Here is a 19,417-nt window from a genome sequence, read left to right as displayed (position 1 = left end):
CACTACTGGGCATATACCCTGAGAAAACCATAATTCAAAAAGAGTCATGTACCACAATGTTCATTGCCGCTCTATTTACAATAGCCAGGACATGGAAGCAACCTAAGTGTCCATCAACAGATGAATGGATAAAAAAGATGTGGCACATGTATACAATGGAATATTACTCAGCCATAAAAAGAAACGAAATTGAGTTATTTGTAATGAGGTGGATGGAACTAGAGACTGTCATACGGAGTGAAGTAAGTCAGAAAGAGAAAAACAAATACCGTATGCTAACACAAATATATGGAATAAAAAACAAATGGCGCTGTAGAACCTAGAGGCAGGACAGGTATAAAGACGCAGACGTAGAGAATGGACTTGAGGACACGGGGAGGGGGAAGGGTAAACTGGGACGAAGTTGGAGAGTGGCATGGACATATATACACCACCAGATGTAAAATGGATAGCTCGTGGGAAGCAGCCGCATAGCACAGGGAGACCAGCTCGGTGCTTTGTGACTGCCTAGAGGGGTGGGATAGGGAGGGTGGGAGGGAGACGCAAGAGGGAGGGGATATGGGGATATATGTATATGTATAGCTGATTCACTTTGTTATAGAGCAGAAACTAACGCACCATTGTAAAGCAATTATACTCCAATAAAGATGTTAAAAATAAATAATAAATAAATAAATAAATGCCCCTGGTAACAACAGCTAAAAAGCGTGGATTGATCAGGGCAACCCCCTCTACCTCTTCACCTACCAAGAAAAAACATGTGGCAGAAGGGAGGACCTGGGAGGGCAGGGAGCAAGAATGTAAGTGCCAGGAAGAAAGGGCAGCTCTTGGAAATGCATGAGCTGATCTCTGGGCTGTGGGTGGGACTCTCGCTATATGGCTCTTAGAGGAACAAGTCTCTCTAGGTTGGTGACAAATGACATTCACTGTGGCTTTTTTGTTCCAGCAGCCTTTCATCTTCACCTTCTCCACACAGAGCTTCCTTTAGAGAGAGATTCTATTCCCAAATCCTCCCCGGTAGGATTCTGCACTCTGGGTGGAGATGTCCAGGTTTATGCCCACTTACCAGACAAGATCAGCTCTCCTGCTGCTGTCACACTGAAGGCTTCCCTCCCCAGCCCCAGACAGTTCTTTATCCATCCACCCATCCATCAGCCATATCCCAAACAAATACATAAAAGTAAAAGACATAGTTCCTGCCACGAATATTAGACTGATCAACCTGTCCTTAAACTGAACAGGTGACAACGCACGTATGCAGCCCCTCTCCATTGCTTTCTCTCTGTTCCTCCTCATCTTTAGATGTCGCTCCTCAGAGGAGTGACACCCTTTTTCTCATTCGATCTCCCCTCACCCTGTTCTTTCCATCTGCAGCACTCATCACCACTGTAATTATACATTTATGGGTTTACGTTTTCCATAGCTCTAATTTGTAAGCTCCATGAAGGCAGGCGGCACAGCTGTTTTGATCACCATGGATTGTGCTTGGCAACCAATGTTCTTCTGAATCCATCGAGTCTCCTTTCTCAGCGTGATGTAGGGGAATGGATGCTAGACTGCGAGTGAGGATTCCTGGGTTCTAGCCCCAGTGCCCTGGCCACTTGCTAGCTGAGGGGCCTATTGTAAGTTACCTTGCTTCTTTAAGTCACAGTTTCATGAAAGAAGAAGGTTGGATTGTGGTGTTCAGGATGGGGGAGGGTGATAAAAATGTATGTGCTGGGGTTGGATATGCAAATCGTAACAATATTCATTTTACAACTTAATACAAGCAAAAGATTTCCACCAAAGCTTGACCAAGGCCTCTTGGATAGTGGGACCATGCTAACAACAACAAGATGCCTTGGAGACCGTGGGTTATAAAAGACTGAGAAAATATGGGATTCCAGTTCAAGTAGTTCATGGTTCATTTACAGCTCATGGGATGAAATAAGACACCAAGGACACAGGCTCGGGGAGAGGTGGGAGGGGGAATTCCAGGACAGTTTTTATATCCCTCTTTGCAACATGTGCCTGAATTGGGATCAAAGTCAGTCATGTGCAGGACAGGGAGAAGTCGGAAGACAGGTTAGTGAAGAGAAGAAAGGCAGTGCCCCTGCATGCTAGAGGCAGCCCAGTTGGGCCAGCAGAGCACGGAATTGGGTCTTCAATGGCCACAGAAGCCACCGTTCAGTGCCAGATTGAAGAGGGGACAGAGCGAGGCGATAAGAACTCAAACTCCAGATCATCCAACTGCCCAGACTCATGTCTTAGGCAGATAGATTGCTTTCTCTTTTCAACCTTGTTCCCTGGTTTAGAAAACCAGGAAAACAATAGGACCTCCCTGGTGCGAGTGACTGGGAAAATCAAAGGAGGTCACATTTGAAAGCACTTAGCTCAGTGCCTGGCACATAGAAAGCACTTCATGAGAATTAGTTCATCATCACCATTGTTATTAAATTTAGTCAATCAAAATAGACAGCTGATAAATCATACGATTTCCATGATATTACAATGGCATCACTGAGGCCATACTCAGTAAGAATGACTAGAACTGGGCATAAAGCTAAACTCAGCCCTAAATCCACTGACTTCACCTGTGATCCTTGGCCGGGAGACTCAGGCTAGGAGAGCCAGCATGAGCACTGGGTCCAGAAAAAGCCCTGGACCTCCTATAATTCCTTGGAGTGTCTTAATCACACCCCTGAACTTCACAGAGTCTTTGCTCTGCCAGGAGTGAAGAGGGACTCCTGAAAGCACAGAGACCCCTGTTATGTTATCCTTCTCCTTTCAAAGCATCCATCACTTGATTATTGCTTGGCTAATTAAGCAGCATGAAGGCACGACTGTCTTGTTCATCACTCTACCCCTAGTGCTTCTCCTGACACATAGTGGGCCCTCAGTCAGTGTGTCATGTTGTAGGAGGTGGGAGAGGTACTTTCGAATAACATCCCTGGGTTTCTGTAAGAGATTTCATGTGAGCATGCATGCTCACGTATGCTCCATTTCTTGGTTCTCATCACACGCCAGCTGGGCCCCTAACACCTCAATTTCTTCTGCTTTGAAAAATGTTAGAAGGCGTTACCGCTCCTCCCTAGGCTCCCCATTCTGACTTACGCTGGATAAGCAACTTCAGATTGCTGAACAGCAATACACAACACAGCTGGGCGAAAATTCCTGTGTCCTGAAATTCCTGGAAAACCATGAGGCACAGCAAAGCATTTGGATCATGGACACACACACACGATCCCCACCCCCGGGCCCAGAGGGTCGGAGACAGGAGGAAGGCAGCAAGCAGGCAACCAGAACCGAGCCTTGATTTCCTTAAGAAAGGATTTTGCTTCCTTTCCAAGCGCCCCACCCTGGGCAGAGATAGAGAAACCACAGTGAGTTAATTACCAGTACTTATATCACTGGCTGTTGAGCCAGGGGCTTCTAGCACCTCCAGTTTAGGGGATCTTGCTCTTTCAGCTCACAGGAGCCAGAGTGAGAGGAATCTCTTCCACAAGCCCAGGAGAAGGTGGGTGGCTTTGAGCTGAGTGTCGCCGCTGGTATCCTGAGAGTTCAATGCCCAATTCCAAGGAAAATGTAGCTAAAGCATTTTATGTTGAGCTCACATGGTCTCAAAGAAACACAAAGTACAAATCAGAACACCAACTTGCTGATCTTGGGCAAATCACTTCACTCTTCTGGGTTTGTTTCTTTCAGATCTTTGAGCTCTTGATTCCCATGAGATTCTAACATTCTAGGAGCCAGAAATTCTATCATGTTCATGAGCAGAACATCCAAAACCCTCAGGTTCATCATCTCTATATGAGACTTAAATTTCCATTTGTGGAAATTTTCTCAAATGGACAGATCTCACTAAATTGAAGGCAGAAGAAAGACCAACGTGAGTAGTTTTTTAAATTAAATTACGCAATCTTTCAATGCTGTTTTATTATATTCAAATGCATGCCCCAACTTCAACCAGGTTGAGAAGGTATATTTTTTCATTCATTGCCCAGTAAAGAATTTTAAGGAATTTTTCTTTGTTTCTAGTTTCCTTCTATATCTCTGGTAATCTGTTTTAACCTATCTTGTGGATTCCTTTTCCTCTACTATCCTAAATATTAAGGTTCTGGAAGGTTCTGAGTTTAGCTTCCTTCTCCTCTCAGTTAGACTCCTTGCCTGGACAACCTCATTCCTGTGCTAGCCTTCCCTCACCCCTACAACAACAACCCTGACATCTGCCCAGCCCCATCCTCCTCCCTAGCACAGCCATTGCCCCCACCTGCCTCTGAACATCTCCCTGCAGGTATCCTACAGGTTCTGAAGAGAAGGTGGGAGGGATATGGACAAACCAAAATTTATTATTACCCCTCTCCCACCTTCACCCCAAATCTGCTCCTCCCACTGACTTTCCTAGCTATACCTGCAACCAAAAGAGCATATTATCAAGGTTCCTCTTTCCCCTTTTCAGTCATCACCATCATCATCAATAATAATTAGTAATAATGGCTAACATTCACTGAATGCTTACTGTGTGCCAAGCATTGTTCTAAATGTGTGATATCTCACTGAAGCCTGAAAGCAATCTGAAATGGTGGGCACTATTATTACATCTATTTCACAAATATTTAAGTTGAAACACAGTGAAGTGAAGTCCTTTGCCCAAGTTTACACAACTAGTAATGTGTCAGAGCCAGGTAGCCTGAGTCCAAACCCACTAAAGGTCATTGCTTTCCAATTATTAAGTGCCTCTTCTTAACATCTCTGCAATTGGCCCTTCTTCCATCACTACTCCCCCAGTACTGCCTCTTCTCTCACCAAAACCACACACTAGCCTCTACCTGGCCCCCCTGCTTTCTGCCTTCCAGTTGCCAACCAATCCCTCATACAAACTGCCCCAGAGCCATCTTTCTACAATTCAAATCTTACGGGCACTACTCAGTTGAAAAACTTCCAATGGCTCCCAGGTGCAGGAAGAAACAATGTTCCAAATCTTCACAACATTTAAGACCCACGCTACCTAAGTGCTCTTCATATTCCTCCTCCATGGGCCTCGACCCTTTAATCCAGCCACATTAACTACTGCAAAACTACTGGCAAGAGTAGCCTGCTGTTTCATAGGGCTGCCCCGAGGGCCCTTTCCGCCCAGTCTACTAGTTAAAGCTTCCAAGTCCAGCCTAAGATTTTCCACTGTAAGATGTCCTCCAACCCCTGGCTCCCAGCCTAGGCACACACCCTCATACCCCAAGCAGGTGGAACATCCCCTTTTGAGCCACTCCACAAACATTCCACCTGGTATTTTAGCGACTCTAAGGTGTACAACACCTCTTTGTCTGACAGCCTTCCCAACTAGACCATAAGATCCTCAAGGGCAGTGCCCACACTGGCAGACAACAGGCACTCATTCAGTGAATGTCAGAAAATGCACTTATTCCAGTAAACAGATCGTCTATTTCAACAAATAGATGATTATACATCAAGGACTGCTTTGCAAATGCTTGAACATACTTCAAAGACTTTGTTCTCTTATACAATCCAAAGTTGCCCCAGCAAACACTATGGTTTTTTTATGCTGAAAAAAGCTCTGAGATCGTAGATATTATCAATAATTCCAAACAGTGAGGCCTCTGAAAGAGGAAGGTGTGACTGGAGTAACTTCCCGTGGGACCCTCCAAAGCCACCTGGCCAGGTCAACCGAGACCACCACACACAGAGCTGAAGACAGGGTAGAGGAGCCCAGCACACATCCCACTGGCATCCAGAACACTTTGGGCATCAGCCTCCACCTGAAACCTGTGAGCCTGGGGGTCGAGTAACTATAACTAATTAGAGATAAATGTAGATTTGAGTGTTGACCAGTGTGACCTCCAAAGCTTTCTGAACCAACTCCCCATTGGGAAAAATAATTTTACTATGTTCTCCTGAGAGATGTATATTTATTTGTAAATAATTTGCATATAAGTTAACTATACATTTTAATTGTTTCATTCCTACATCCCCCCAAGTGGTCTTTGCATGTGCCCCTTTTTGAAGGCCACTGATCTGGAGAATAATCTTTCCACATCCCTGAACTGCAGAGGACGTACATGATCAAACGTAAGGGTAGGCCTGGCTGCTGAGACCCCCCAGAACCATGGAGTCCTTGGTTTGAAGGCATGTACACACCAGCACACATTTCTGACAGGTGTCACTCCAGCAATAGGACTTGGCAAAGCTGTGCATTCGATGGCCCAACAGCTCTAAGCATCAGAAATCCTCCTCTGTAGCTCTGATCTCTTCAACCCTCGAGTCTGATATCCACTCCCTCCTCTATATGGCAGCTCTTCCAATATCCGAGGACAATTATCTTGTCCCCAGTGAGCCTCCTCTTCTCCAGGGAATCCACACAAGCTAATGGGGCCTCTCCATCTCCAGTGACAACAACGTGCTTGCCTCAAACAGCCATGCCACAAGCATTTACATGGTCCCAGGCTGGCTGTTGTCTATGATTGTTACAGGGAACCACCGGCTCATGAACAAACAGAAAAAAGTCTTGCTAGTTCACCTTCAACTAGATCAAACCAAGTGGAATGTACATGTGTTTGACACAGATTCTGTGAAAACTGCCCCACAGCAAACACGTCACTTTTCCTATTAAAAGAAGGTATTTCCAATGGTGGCCCATGCCACTGTGGTCCAAGCCATAGCTTGGACCACATGTATTAAAGAGACATTATTGAGCTCATGTTCTTGATGGGAACCTGCATCCATCCATCACACGTTAGTGAGCACACGCATAGGTATGCATACAAAACATGAAATACATGCACACACATACACACAGAGTGTGCTTTATTAAGGCAACAAACATTTATTGAGCACCTGCTTTCTGTCAGATACCAGAGACATGCCATTTAGCATACAAGCCTGGAACATTAATTAACAAAGGGAAACAGAGTCTTCCCATGGTTTCATGTCTTACAGGTCTCAAAGAGAGTTCCTCCTCACATACACTCCTGCAAAAGGAATCAGGAAACCCAGCTGAGCTACCGCAACTTGCATTAAGGTTGTGAAAGCCAAAGGGAGCCCCGAGACACATTAAAACGTAGCCACTGGTTATATATTCTACACAAGGAAAAAATAGCTCCAATCTGAATTAACACAAGGCTGAAAACAACATCAGGATGAGCAAACAACAAAGTTCCCACAGCAACTAAAACCCAATCGTCTTCCTCCCACGTGGCAATTACCACGTGACTATGTGAGATGGTCACGCCCATTTCCCTGCACGGGCATGCAGTACATAGAACCTGGCTGGACAATGGGACTGCACAGAAGTCGGTGACTCTAAGAATATTTTAATGCTTGGACTCAAAAGGATGGCTGTGGGCTTTGCTCTTAAAAGTAAACTATTTTAAACCATGAATTATGAGACAAATTCTCCTTTCTTTGCTGCAGTGTCAGTAAAATGACTGTCAATGGGGAGGTGGCTGAGAGCCAAGAATAGCCTCATCCCCTTTAGGGTGCAGGAGGGCATTTGCTTGGCAGGTTTCCAGTCCATGCCAATGTGGGAGCAACATGTTCTAGCCCTGCCTAATCCCCTCCCTGGGAGACTTCTTCCCAACAGTGCCAAAAACATGGGATACTCAAGGCAACCTGGCAGAGTAGGAAGCATTTTTGAATAGGGCATATGCTTCCAAGGCCAGTTGCCAGGAATAGCTACTCAATACTTCTTCATCTCATACCCTTATCTTTTTTTAAAGCATCATACTAGGCTTCTTAGCAAAATCTTGATGTCTGTTGGGGTGTCTGACCCTGGCTGCCACGATGCACTTGTAAAGCAAGTCCAATCCAATTCCATTTTCCTCTACTCCACAGCATTCTAGAATTTCTCATCTTATTGCTTATTGCCATTAGAGATTTCCAGGGGGCGCCTTGGAAATTCAGAGATGCTGAAAAGCTGGCTGAATATGGAGGAAGATGGGACATCTTAGGAGGATGAAATGAGGCACAGATAATAGAGCCATGGATGGGGCTAACCATGAATCTTTCAGAGTGAAGCTCCCCAGGAACAAAATGACTGGAGCATGAATCACCTGCTTACATCAGAATCTCTTCCCACATCAATCCCTCCCATGTTGTTTAAGATCAATCAGAAGCAGTCAATTCTAAATAACTCAGTGGTGTGTATGCTGTTAGTGCTATATTCGAGAATCCCTTATGAATTTTACGTTGCACAAGGATTCATTCCTACAAAGCATCATCCAGAAATGTTAGGACCTACCCATCCCCCTCACCCACATGGCCCATCGCAAAGGTCAGATTGCTTTAATTAGAATGAGGACCAGTGAGGAAGTGTCTGAGAAGCAGACCTTGGCCTCATGTAGGAAGAGCTCCCTGATACTCAGTATAATCAGAGATACATCAGGATGCCTTGAAAAGTACCAAGCCCCTGCCATTGCAGTTGACTAGGGGTTTTTTGAGGGGTGGGGGTGGGGGCAGAGATGTCTTATACAGTGGAGAAGAGGATGGGAAATGAATAGTTAGACCCAATGACCTTTAAAGTCCCCTCCAGTAATGTACAGCACGGTGACTATATTACTGATAATACTGTATTCCATATTTAAAAGTTGCTAAGAGAACTGATCTTAAAAGTTCTCATCACAAGAAAAACAAATTCTGTCACTATGTACGGTGGTGGATGTTAACTAGCCTTATTGTGGTGATCATTTTGCAATATATACAAATATCGAATTTGTATATTATGCTATACACCTGAAACTAGTATGTCAATTATGCCTCAATTTTTTCAAAAAGACCCCTCCAAACATATTATCCCATGATTCTTAACATGCACCTTGGTTTTCAGTGCATTACACAAGCAAAGCCATGGCTAGAAGGTGACATAAATGTCTTACTGTCCTCTACATGGGTCACAGGATCGGTGCTTCATCCCTCACAGAGGATTTCTCCCACAGCACCAGAGTCCCCCCGCATTTCCGTGTGTCTCCTTAAAAGAAGAACTCACAGCACCTTGCCTCAGCCTAAACTCCAGCCTTGTCTTTCCTGACCTAGATCAAACAAATATGCTAGGGGATGATCATTAGTCTTTCACAATCCTAAGGGTGGGAGGCTTAACACCCTCAGGCCCACTCTTCCTCATTCCCTCGGCCCTCCAAGGCTAACCGTGTGAGACAGGACCCCTTCTGGAGAGGAAAGAAGGCGGAGAGGATGAGGAGGAAGGAAGAGACCGTGAGTGTTTGGTGAGCCCTTTCCCACTGTTTGAATCACAGAGAAGTGATTTCAGCCTTGCTCACCCCTCCTTGCAATGGGGTACTCGTTTTTATTTGAAAGCAACGTATTGAGTATACAAGCCGTACACTCTCTCACTGCACTTTTTCTATTCCAGTCATACCTGGAGGAGAGGGTATAGAATTGCCTGGAATGCCCTGCCTGCCAGAGTGGAGACACCAGCCCTAACACTGCCAACAACCATGGGACTATCAAGAGCGTGGTCCCTAAAGACTTTGCACCAGCAAACAGGACCACTTCGAGAGAACCAGATCCACAGGCGAGAGGCCAAAGTGTCAGAAAAGGGTTGGATGCATGGAGTCTCACGGAGAAACTTGAAGGAAAAGCTCCCCAGAGCCGTCTTCTTAGGTGCAAAGATACCGAAATTAAATAAGAGCCTTGGTAAAACCGAAAGGATCTTAAATGCATTTCACAGCTTAAACCAGGAGTTCCTGTGTTGCCTACAGCTTGTGTCCCTGCCTTTCTTTCATCCCCACCCACTTTGGGACCTTGCACACCCTTCCAGAGAACTGCGTTTCCCCCTTGAAGAGCTGAGAGCATTCACAATTTTTAGGCCCACATGCAAAGTAAGTTTTATCACAGAGTGGAGCTGGGGAGTTTGTCTGGATGACTATGAGATCACTTTGTTTTGAAAAGCTACTGGTACTGGTGCCTGGATATAAAAAAAAAAAAAAAAATTTTTTTTTTAACTTTGTAAAATACATTATGTAGGAATATTGTGGACAGCAGTGGAGGTTTGAGAGCAGATATAGATGATGACACATTTAAAGGGGCCCCATATTGCTTCTATTTTATTTTTAATTAATTAATTATTTATTTATTTTTGGCTGCGTTGGGTCTTCGTTGCTGCGTGCGGGCTTTCTCTAGTTGTGGCGAGCGGGGGCTACTCTTCGTTGCGGTGCGTGGGCTTCTCATTGCGGTGGCTTCTCTTGTTGTGGAGCACGGGCTCTAGGTGTGCAGGCTTCAGTAGTTGTGGCACACGGGCTCTAGAGTGCAGGCTCAGTAGTTGTGGCGCACGGGCTTAGCTGCTCTGTGGCATGTGGGATCTTCCCAGACTAGGGCTCAAACCCGTGTCCCCTGCATCGGCAGGAGGATTCTTAACCACCGCACCACCAGGGAAGCCCCCATATTGCTTTTAAATAGGTCACCCAAAGACATCCGTTTTTGGAGAACAACAGCTGTAATGACAACCCACTGGCACTGTCAGTTCCCACATAGATCACGGAGACAGGCCTGTAGAGCCACGCTTTGTCCCTCTCCTCTGTCATCCACAGCCTGTCACCTGTAACACAGCCCCTCAGTGAGCCACGGCAAACCAAGCATCCCAACTTCAGCTGGGAAACCGCAGGAGGGTCCACGATGCTCCCTCTGTTTGAACACCAGCTGGTTCCTCTAAATCTACAGCAAACATTTCTAAACACATCCTCGTTACCCACTGTATACCCTAGATGTCCCCCGCTCCCACCACAGCTCCCCAAACAATATTCCTATATGCCTTCATCCTCCCACACTCCCTCTCCATGGCTCCTCCTGCCCTGTTGGTTATGAAGTGAAGGGAAATGCGTCTGTGATGAAGGGTCATCGGTCACTGGGGAATCACTCATACACCCAGAGCAACATTGCTGTCACTGGGCAGCAAGAAGCCTTCTTAACAGAGGCAGATCCACAGAGGTGGGGACCAGAAGCTTATGATACTGGGGATTCCTTAAGAAGAAAATCACCAATACAGTATTAGGCATGGGGCCTTGAAGGGGCCCATGCAAGTGAAGATACATGAAAGGCTTAGTTTTGTGGCAAATCCACCTCTGTAATAATCTCCCTCCCACACACACAAAGGAGAAGAGAAGAATAAACAGGGAGAAAGGGAGTTTGGTTTCGTTATCTGAGAAAAGAGTCAGCAGGAGAGCAAGAAGTGTGAAAGGTTAATGCAGGAGCTCCACCTTTTACCACCAACCCTGGGTGGGCTTCTGGACACTTCCTGGTACCTGGGAAACTAAAGGTAAGTCTGAAGAGGTCGTGCTGTCCAGCGATGCTCCAGTGTAGGGGAGCCGTGCTCCAACTCCCTCGGGACCCACAGGTCCATTCTTAGGCACTTCATTTCAAACCAGGGTCTTGAGGGTGGGAGTTGAATACTCATTCATTCATTCTCTCTCATTCTCTCATATCCTCTCTTTCTCTCTGACTGGGACTGACCAAGCTGATAACCTCCTGTACCAGGAGTTTGACATTTTGCTTATCATCAGCAACGAGGGAGGCAATGTATGCTCCATTTCACGATGGAGACACAGGCCGTTTGTGTTAATGAAGGGAGCCTAGAAGCAGAAATAAAATGCTATGTTGAGGATCTGGGCTCTCAGGTCCCAGAGCCACCTGCCAAATAGGCAGCATCCAAGCTTGCCCTCATGCTGTCGGCCCACAAGTCCAACGGCACCTTGAGTCTGGGTCTCCTCACTTATTCAGTGGGAAGGTAGGGCCTGTCCTACCTACCTCATCGGGATACTGTGGGGACCAGAACATCACATTTGCAGGCAAAGAGTTCTGAACACAGTCCAAAGGGCACAACCATTGTCAGTGACCCCATGCTCTTAGGCAGGGGCAAAATGGTCACGGGATTGGATTCTATACTTTCCTGAAATTCCTCTCCTTTTCTCTCTGCCACTTCTCAAACTGGGATGAAGGAAAACGGCAGAGCTGGGGGTAGCTCAAAGGGTTTCTATGAAACCAAATCGACACATAATTCGTTCTTACACCCACCAGGCGGCTAACAGCCCAGAGTCAGGACTCATTCTCTCCCAGAGACCATACTGAAAATTTTATACGTTTGATCTCATTTCATGTTCTCAACAACTCCCTAACGTATGACTTCTTGTTATCCCTGCTTTGCTGCAAGGCAGGATAGCACAGTGGTTACGAGTGTGGACTCTAAAGCCAGACTGTTTAGATACAAACTCCAGCCCTGCCTCTTCTGAGCTGTGTGATCTCGGGGGAGTTATTTACCCTTTGTCCCTCACCTTCCTTATCTACAAAATTAGAATAATAATAGTGTGTCAAGAGTGGTTCTGAGTGTTACAAGGGCTAATAAAGAACAGGCATGGAGTGAGTGCCCCGTGACTGTTAGCTGCTATTATTATTATTGTTGTTGTTGTTATTACTGTTAGCTGCTATTATTATTATTATCGTTGTTGTTATTATTACTGATGAGGATGCTGAAGCTTCCAAAACCTTCTCCAAAGACAGACAACGTGTAAGTGGACAAGCCTAGATTTAAGTCCAGATTTTTTCACTCCAGAAGCCATTTTCTTAACCACCAAATCTTGTTCAAGTTTTAAATTTCTCTGCTCCTCAGTTTCCTCATCTGTAAAATAGGTCTAGTTAATGATAGCAACTGCATAGGAGTGCTGTGAGGATTAGATGAGACAATGCACCTAGGATGTCAGGCACACGGTGGTACTCAATAATAGTAATAATAACATCATTATTATTTTTGTCTAAGAAGGGTACCTGACCTTCAGAGCCCTGCCCCAAAGCCTCTCTCACTCCACTTCCACCTCTGGGGCCTCACTGTTCTGGACTCACAGCAGAGCCTGTGACTCCAGGGCAATAGGAGTCATCATCGGGGAGGCACGTTAGTTCCATCCCCCAAGCACAGCCCACACCCCACCTCTTCTGCCCTGTGACGGAGGGAGAATACCTAGCTGAGGGCAGCTGCTCCAGGAACTGGAAACCTCTCCGGGACAGCCTGCAAAGAGAGATAGGGGACTTGATGATTAGCCCCCCAGCGCTGGGCCTGTGGTGTCTCATTACCAAATGCAAATGCAAGTTCACTGTTACTGGAAGGGTTCTGGCAGAACGCCTGCCCGACCCTCAACGCTGCTGAATATGGACCGAAGCATTACCCAAGGCCCACCTACTTTGCAGCCAGCAGCTGGTGTGCAGGCTATGCGAAGGGAGAAGGCTGCTCTCACCCCACTGAAGGGGGGACTAGGAAGAAGGGTCTTATTTCTTTAAAGGAGGCAGAGATGCTATTGTGGAGGGGGAGGGGGGGGCAGTAAAAAAAATTGCTCTTCCCTCACAGTTAAAAGAGGGATAATTGGAGCAAGTGGCAGGCGGCTGCTCTGCCATTTAGCATACAGCATACCCAGGAAATCTCACTGGGTAATCAGAAGGAGAGGAGGAGAAAGGAGCAATCAGACCCCTATTCAGGCTCGTTTAGCGACAGCCCCCGCTGGCTGGCTGGCTGGCTGGGCCGGTGGAGAGCTGGGCTGGTCCTAAAGCCCGAATACCAGGTGGGAAATCAAGTCTCAGAAGCAGCGGTCCTCCCTGCTTCTGTGCTTCTGTCTCTCCACACCAGGGGGAAGGATTCTGAAAGGAGCTAGCCTTCAATCCTGATTACTTACTACTCCCTGCCCCGATCCTAGGCCATTCAGGGTTGACTTAGATTAGGAACAAAGCCACGTTCATATTCCGGCAGGAGGTGCAAGGGGGAGGCGGAGGGGAAATGATTGTATTTTTACGCAAGTGCCCAAAACAGAAGGATCCAGCTGGGGCAATCATCCGTACCTTAACTATAGCATCAATGTCTTTGGCTCTTGGTAAAGCCTCAGGGGTAAGCACCTTCTCCTGGAATACCTTTCTGTCCTAGTTCTGGCTTTGAGAAATGGGGGAAGAGAGGTAAGATTCTCAGTAAAAAGAAAACGAATTGAAATTCACTTTCAGGAAGGCCTACCAAGGCTATGCAGTCGTGTTGAGCCATCAATCAAACCAACCTGAGTAGCATGTCAGCTTCAGACAGCAGGAGGGATGGGGGATGGGAGGCTAGTGCACACAACAGCGTGCTTGTAATAAGACTGGCCACTATCACCCACACCCACAACTGTACTTCACTGGAGGATCCCAATACCTGAAAACTTAACAGCTGAGACTCAAAGCAAGCAGCTTTTGGTCTGGGCACCTGCCCAAGTCAGCAGGAAAAGATAGCAGACAATGAACCAACTTTTTTTTTTTTTGCCAGCTGAAGAGGACCTCATGTCTCTTCACTGGATTAACCTAAAAACATGGACATACAAATGATATGTGATATAGGTAGACCCGCGTATTAAGACTTGAGAGTAGAGATCAACCTGTGAAAGCTTCCCCATCTTTCCTTGGCTGCACCCCACCTGCAACAGGCTGACTTCATGCTAAATGAACTCTTTAGAGAAACCGGTACTGAAATTTATACACCTTGGCAGTGAATCAATTCTTCATGGCTATAAGATTGTTGAGAAATTGCACATTCATAACTAAGGATGTTTTAAAAATAAACAATCAAGCTTAAACTCATTTCAAGGTAATGACAAACTCCCAATGACCCATGAGGGGGCTGCTCTCTGGAGGGCGCTAGGGATACCTCTTTATTGCCCAGGGAGCTTCAGGGATGCCCAAAACAGGACAGACTGGACTAAACAGAAAAAGCCAGGTGAATATGATCCACCGCAGCTGGACTATATTCCAAACCAGATATGCATAATTTTAAAGTCGTTTAAAAAGATTAAAGGTCAACTTGAACAAATCTGAAGTTGAGAACCCAAACATTTTATTTATAAACATCACACCTAGAAGTAAAAATCTGGGACCGCTTCTCCCTCCATCGTGTGTCAGAATGTTCAATGTGACCATTAATTGGTTTGGGAGTCTTGGAATGAAGTTTTCCCAAGTAGGCTGCATGGAGTTCAGTCTGCAGCCAGAGCTAATAGCCTTTTGCCCCAGGAAACAGAAGATACTGTGTCCATAGCTCTTCCCCCAAACCCAACTCTCCCACAGCAACTACCTCCGGTGTCTTGTGGGTCTTACCGAGAAAAGATACCCAGCGAGGGATCAAAATAGCCCAAAGCAAATAGAAGAGATGGGCCCATCTGTGCGTTCTTCCTGGGGTGCAGCGTGGAGACATTTTGGAGCCACTGAGGCATGGAAAGCCAGACAGGCCGAGCAAACATCAATACTGCCAGCATGCTAGAAGCTAATGGACCGCAGAGAGCGCCTCCAACAGGCCCCGACCACATCCATCTGAAGCTGCAGGAGCCTTCCCAGCTCTTCCCGCTCTTGAACTGCTAAAGCATGAAGGCCTCACATAATCAAATGGCACGGCCCATCCTGCAACGTGGGACGATCAGATGCCTGGTACACAGGACCCACTGCTGGGACTAAGTCCCCTGGTTTCAGTTCTGTGACATTTGCAATTTAAAATGGGGGAGAGAGGAGGGAATGGATGCATCCTCACTACCCACTTTACACTATCTTTAGGAAAATGGGAAGGCATTTATTTAAGCTATTTATCTTGTTTTATGCAGATCTGCTTGACCCTTAGCAGCTGTGATTTTTTTCCCCTTCGTATTTTACAAGTGAGTTTTCCCTGCTTACTCTAAAAATTAACTGTGTGTGGAGAGAACGGGTATTATCTAAAGCCTGAAGTGCATTTTTGTGATTGATTAGACATAATGACAATTACCAGGATCAACAGGCTTCAAGTCACCAACAATAAATTCTGGTATCTGCCCCAACATCCATCCTCACCTCAAACTCTGCACTGCTCCAAACCAACCAAGTGTTAGTTACTACAGACTTTATTTACTGTATTATGTATCAAGAGAATAATGAAATATGCTGTGTGTCTGCCTTCTACAGACAGAGGTGTCAGTCCATAGCCACGAGATGATCTGAACCCTATAGAAAGAACTATTATTAAAATATACATATTGTATTTAGCTATTAAAAAATTGACTGCCTATCATCTACTCTGAAGAGATTCCTCTGGAGACCTCAAACACACACACACACACACACACACACACACACACACACACACACACACACACAATGGAATACAACTCAGCCATAAAAAGGAATGAAATCTTGAAATTTGCTACAACATGGAACACACACACACACACACACAAAACCGAACCACAGGGGAAAAAAAGAGAGAGAGAGAGAGAGAGAGAGAGAAATTGTATACATATACAGTATAGAGATTCTTCCTGCAGGAAAGTGCTGATCCAAACCTGCCCAGAGGAAATGAGTTCTTTTTAAACACAAAAAATGCAATCAGGGATAATCAGCAAGTTAACAACACACTTGCAAACACCCTGGTCCCTAGAAAGGAAGAATGCCGGCTTCCAAGGCAAATTCTGAGAACAGAACAGATCCTTTGGGTGAAGGAGAAAACAAGTGATCATGTCAGCATCTTCAGGCAGAACTTTCTCCAAAGCCAAGAAGCTTTGGAACTGCAGTCAGCTCCAGGAGAGACCTGCTTGCGATAAGTGCTTCAGTAACCACAGTCCCAAAGTGGCTTTGTGGGTTGGTGTTGCCTCTACCCCTCTTCCCCATCCCTTCTTCCAGTGGGTTCAGTGGGGAAAAACAGAAGCCAAAAAAGGATGAGATGCATGTCTTGCATCTCCCTCTCCTGCAGCCCACCCACAGGAAGGGAGGCATGACGTCCAGCCCAAAAAAGGAAAGAAGCACTCGAGGTAGCCCATACTTGACCTACAAGGAGGCTCCCAACAAGATCCCCAAAGTGTCCTAGTATCCAGCATGTATCACCTGTGAAATCAACTTTGTTTTGATTTTTTTTAAAAAATTTGTAATACCTACTAGTTGCTAAAATTCATATCAACCACAACCTGCTTTAGGGATTGGGCAGTACTGGGAAAGTTTGAGGAACACCTGCAGACACTGTTTTTAATTACAAATCCCAAGGCAGTGGGGCATCACTTGAACGAAGAGATCACGGGAGTCAGCACCAAGACACTCACCTGGCCGCACCTACCTGACTTCCCTTGCTTGACCTGTTGGTTCCCGACTTTAGCTGCACAATGGAATCACCTGGGGAGCTTTAAAAATATACATATGCTTGAACCCCGCCCCCTAGAGATTCTGATTGAATTGGTCTGGGGTGTGGCCTGAGAGTCTTTTAATTCCCGCAGGTGATCCTAACGGGCTACCAAGGCTGAGAGCCACATTCCACCACCTCCATGAAGAGACCCGCATGGGACGGTGACACAAACATCTCTAAACAAGTAGAGGGCTTAACTCAAAAAGGATTAGGAGGAAATGTAACTTCCTTGCCTCTTCCTCATCCCAACCTCCCAACACACATACCCATATGGTCACTCTGTCACTTCAACAGGTACTGAAATCTAGGCCTTTAGTGAGTCCAGGAATCTGGAATCTAAGTATTTGTCAAAGCAAAGTCTAGACCACTTTTCTCCTAATCCCAAAGAGTCAGAATTTGGTGAAAAAGGTGAGGGCAGCCTAAGTCCCTGGGCATAAATCCCGCCTTCCCTCCCCCTGGGAAGTTGTAGTTGAACTTGGGAGGTTCTCCAAGGCCATGCTGAGTATTGCCAGCTCCCTTGGGGGCTTGGCTGGCCTGTGTTCCTGTCTGTGCCTTCTTGCACCAGGAGAGGAGAGGACAGGAAGAAGGAACCACACACGGAAAATCCTAGCGCTGGAACAAGGAGGCGAGAAGTCCCATCCCCAGATGCCCTGTCCACCTGGCAGACACCTTCCATAAGACTGCAGGAGGAGGGGCACAGCTGAAGGGCTGGATGTACAGCAGGGCCAAGTGTGGACCTGCAGTCCATCTGCCTCATTTTTCTCTGCACAGGCACTCCTTATGTTAGGGACGATAAGGAAGAAGTGACGGGGAGTTTCCCGTCTATCCCCAGGGGCCCAATTCTCAAGGGATCAGGAGGGACAGAGATAACCACTTTGCCCATTTCTATCTGACTTCTCACCTTGGGCTCATCCTGCTAAGCTGCACTGTGGTGGAAGGAACTCAGCTGGGACACACATCCTTTAGTCTACTCTATCTAGCTTTTTGAGTACAGCCAAATATTTGCGTAAGGAGCCCATGGTTGAGTAGTCGGGATTCTCTGCTGCTGACTTCTGATGGATTTTCCATTGAAAGCAAGCAAAGGATTTCTACCACCTCCTCAGGGAAAGGGATGCAATAATCTGACATGCAGTTAAAGATGCACTTCAATGATAGAGCTGGTTTCCGTCAGGGGTCTTGGTCCTTAACCAACCCAGTGGGGGGGCCTCTAGCGATAGAGGGATAGGGAAGAGGGCCTTACCTTCTGAGCAGAGCTTGCCACCATAGCCGGTGGTAGAACAGTCACAGGTGGGGTGGCCATCCAGGAGAAAGCAGATCCCACCATTTTCACAGGGACGCTCACCACAGGGTCCCTCGGCATCCAACCGGACACCCTGGCTCCCCAGAAGCTGAGGCTCTGAGTTGCCATACTTGAGATCCAGGATTAATCCCCTGAAGCCGGCCATGGCCTGTACTCCATCAAGGGTCAGGGCAGAAGGTCGTATGTCTGCGGGGACTCCGCCGAGGAACAAGTCACTGACCACATCCATGTAGGGCCGCTGGGGCTGCAGCTCCCCAGACTGGCCCTCACCATCAAGCACCAGCACGGTACGCAGGCGGTCACGGCTCACCATGAGAAAGTGCCAGCTGCTGTCGTTCACCTGCTTGTTGGACAGCACGGCGGTCTCGGCGCAGTCCATGCTGAAGCGGAGCTGCACGTGGCCATCCACCAGGGAGAGGCAGAGGAAGTCACAAACGCCGCCGTCATCCAGGTAGAGGAGCAGCCCCGTGGAAACATTGGTCTTGAACTGGAAGCTCAGGTCACTGCGCGTGCTGGCATCCCAGCGGAGGTAGCGTGCCCACTGGTTAGGAAGGCCCATGAACTCAAGGCCCAGGCAGAGCCCCAGCAGGGACCCCAGCAGGACGCTCACCTTCAGGGTGAAGAAAACCGAATGCCTGGTGAAGCTCATCGCGGCTGCCGGAATCAAGCCCCGGAGGGGCAGACAGGCAGGGGCCGGCCCTCGGGGGAAAATCCCCCTTTGCAGTAGAAGGATGGGTGGGGGACAGAGAACACACAAGGGGAAGGAGGCACACGCCCAAAGATCAAGAGGGGGAGGAAGGGGGAACGTGGACAAGACAGCCGCAGATGGGCACACGAGCAAGAAACTCAATAAAGAGGGGAAAGACAGGGCAGCAGTAGGGGAGGACAATCGGGTTGAGAAAGCGAGGGTGCAAAGTGTCTTTCTCCAAGAAAAGATCTCAGCTATCCATGTGGATCCGGAGGCCTTGACTCAAGGAGGAGAAAGTGCA

General features: G+C 47.0%; 1 protein-coding gene across 4 annotated transcripts in view; it reads right to left on the bottom strand.

The window, feature by feature from the left end:
* Positions 1 to 19,077, bottom strand: part of NRXN3 (neurexin 3) — a 1,750,257-nt gene extending 1,731,180 nt beyond the window's left edge. For all 4 annotated transcript variants that reach the window (XM_028496242.1, XM_028496240.1, XM_028496243.1 and 1 more), the window contains exon 1: positions 18,369 to 19,077. In XM_028496242.1, coding sequence (XP_028352043.1) covers positions 18,369 to 19,077 — 709 coding nt within the window. The remainder of the gene's footprint in view (positions 1 to 18,368) is intronic.
* Positions 19,078 to 19,417: the final 340 nt, after the last annotated feature.

The sequence above is a fragment of the Physeter macrocephalus genome, chromosome 11 (assembly GCF_002837175.3).
Source record: "Physeter macrocephalus isolate SW-GA chromosome 11, ASM283717v5, whole genome shotgun sequence".
Lineage (NCBI taxonomy): Eukaryota > Metazoa > Chordata > Mammalia > Artiodactyla > Physeteridae > Physeter > Physeter macrocephalus.
Note: the sequence above shows the minus strand (reverse complement) of the source record. Positions and strands in the feature narration are given on the sequence as shown.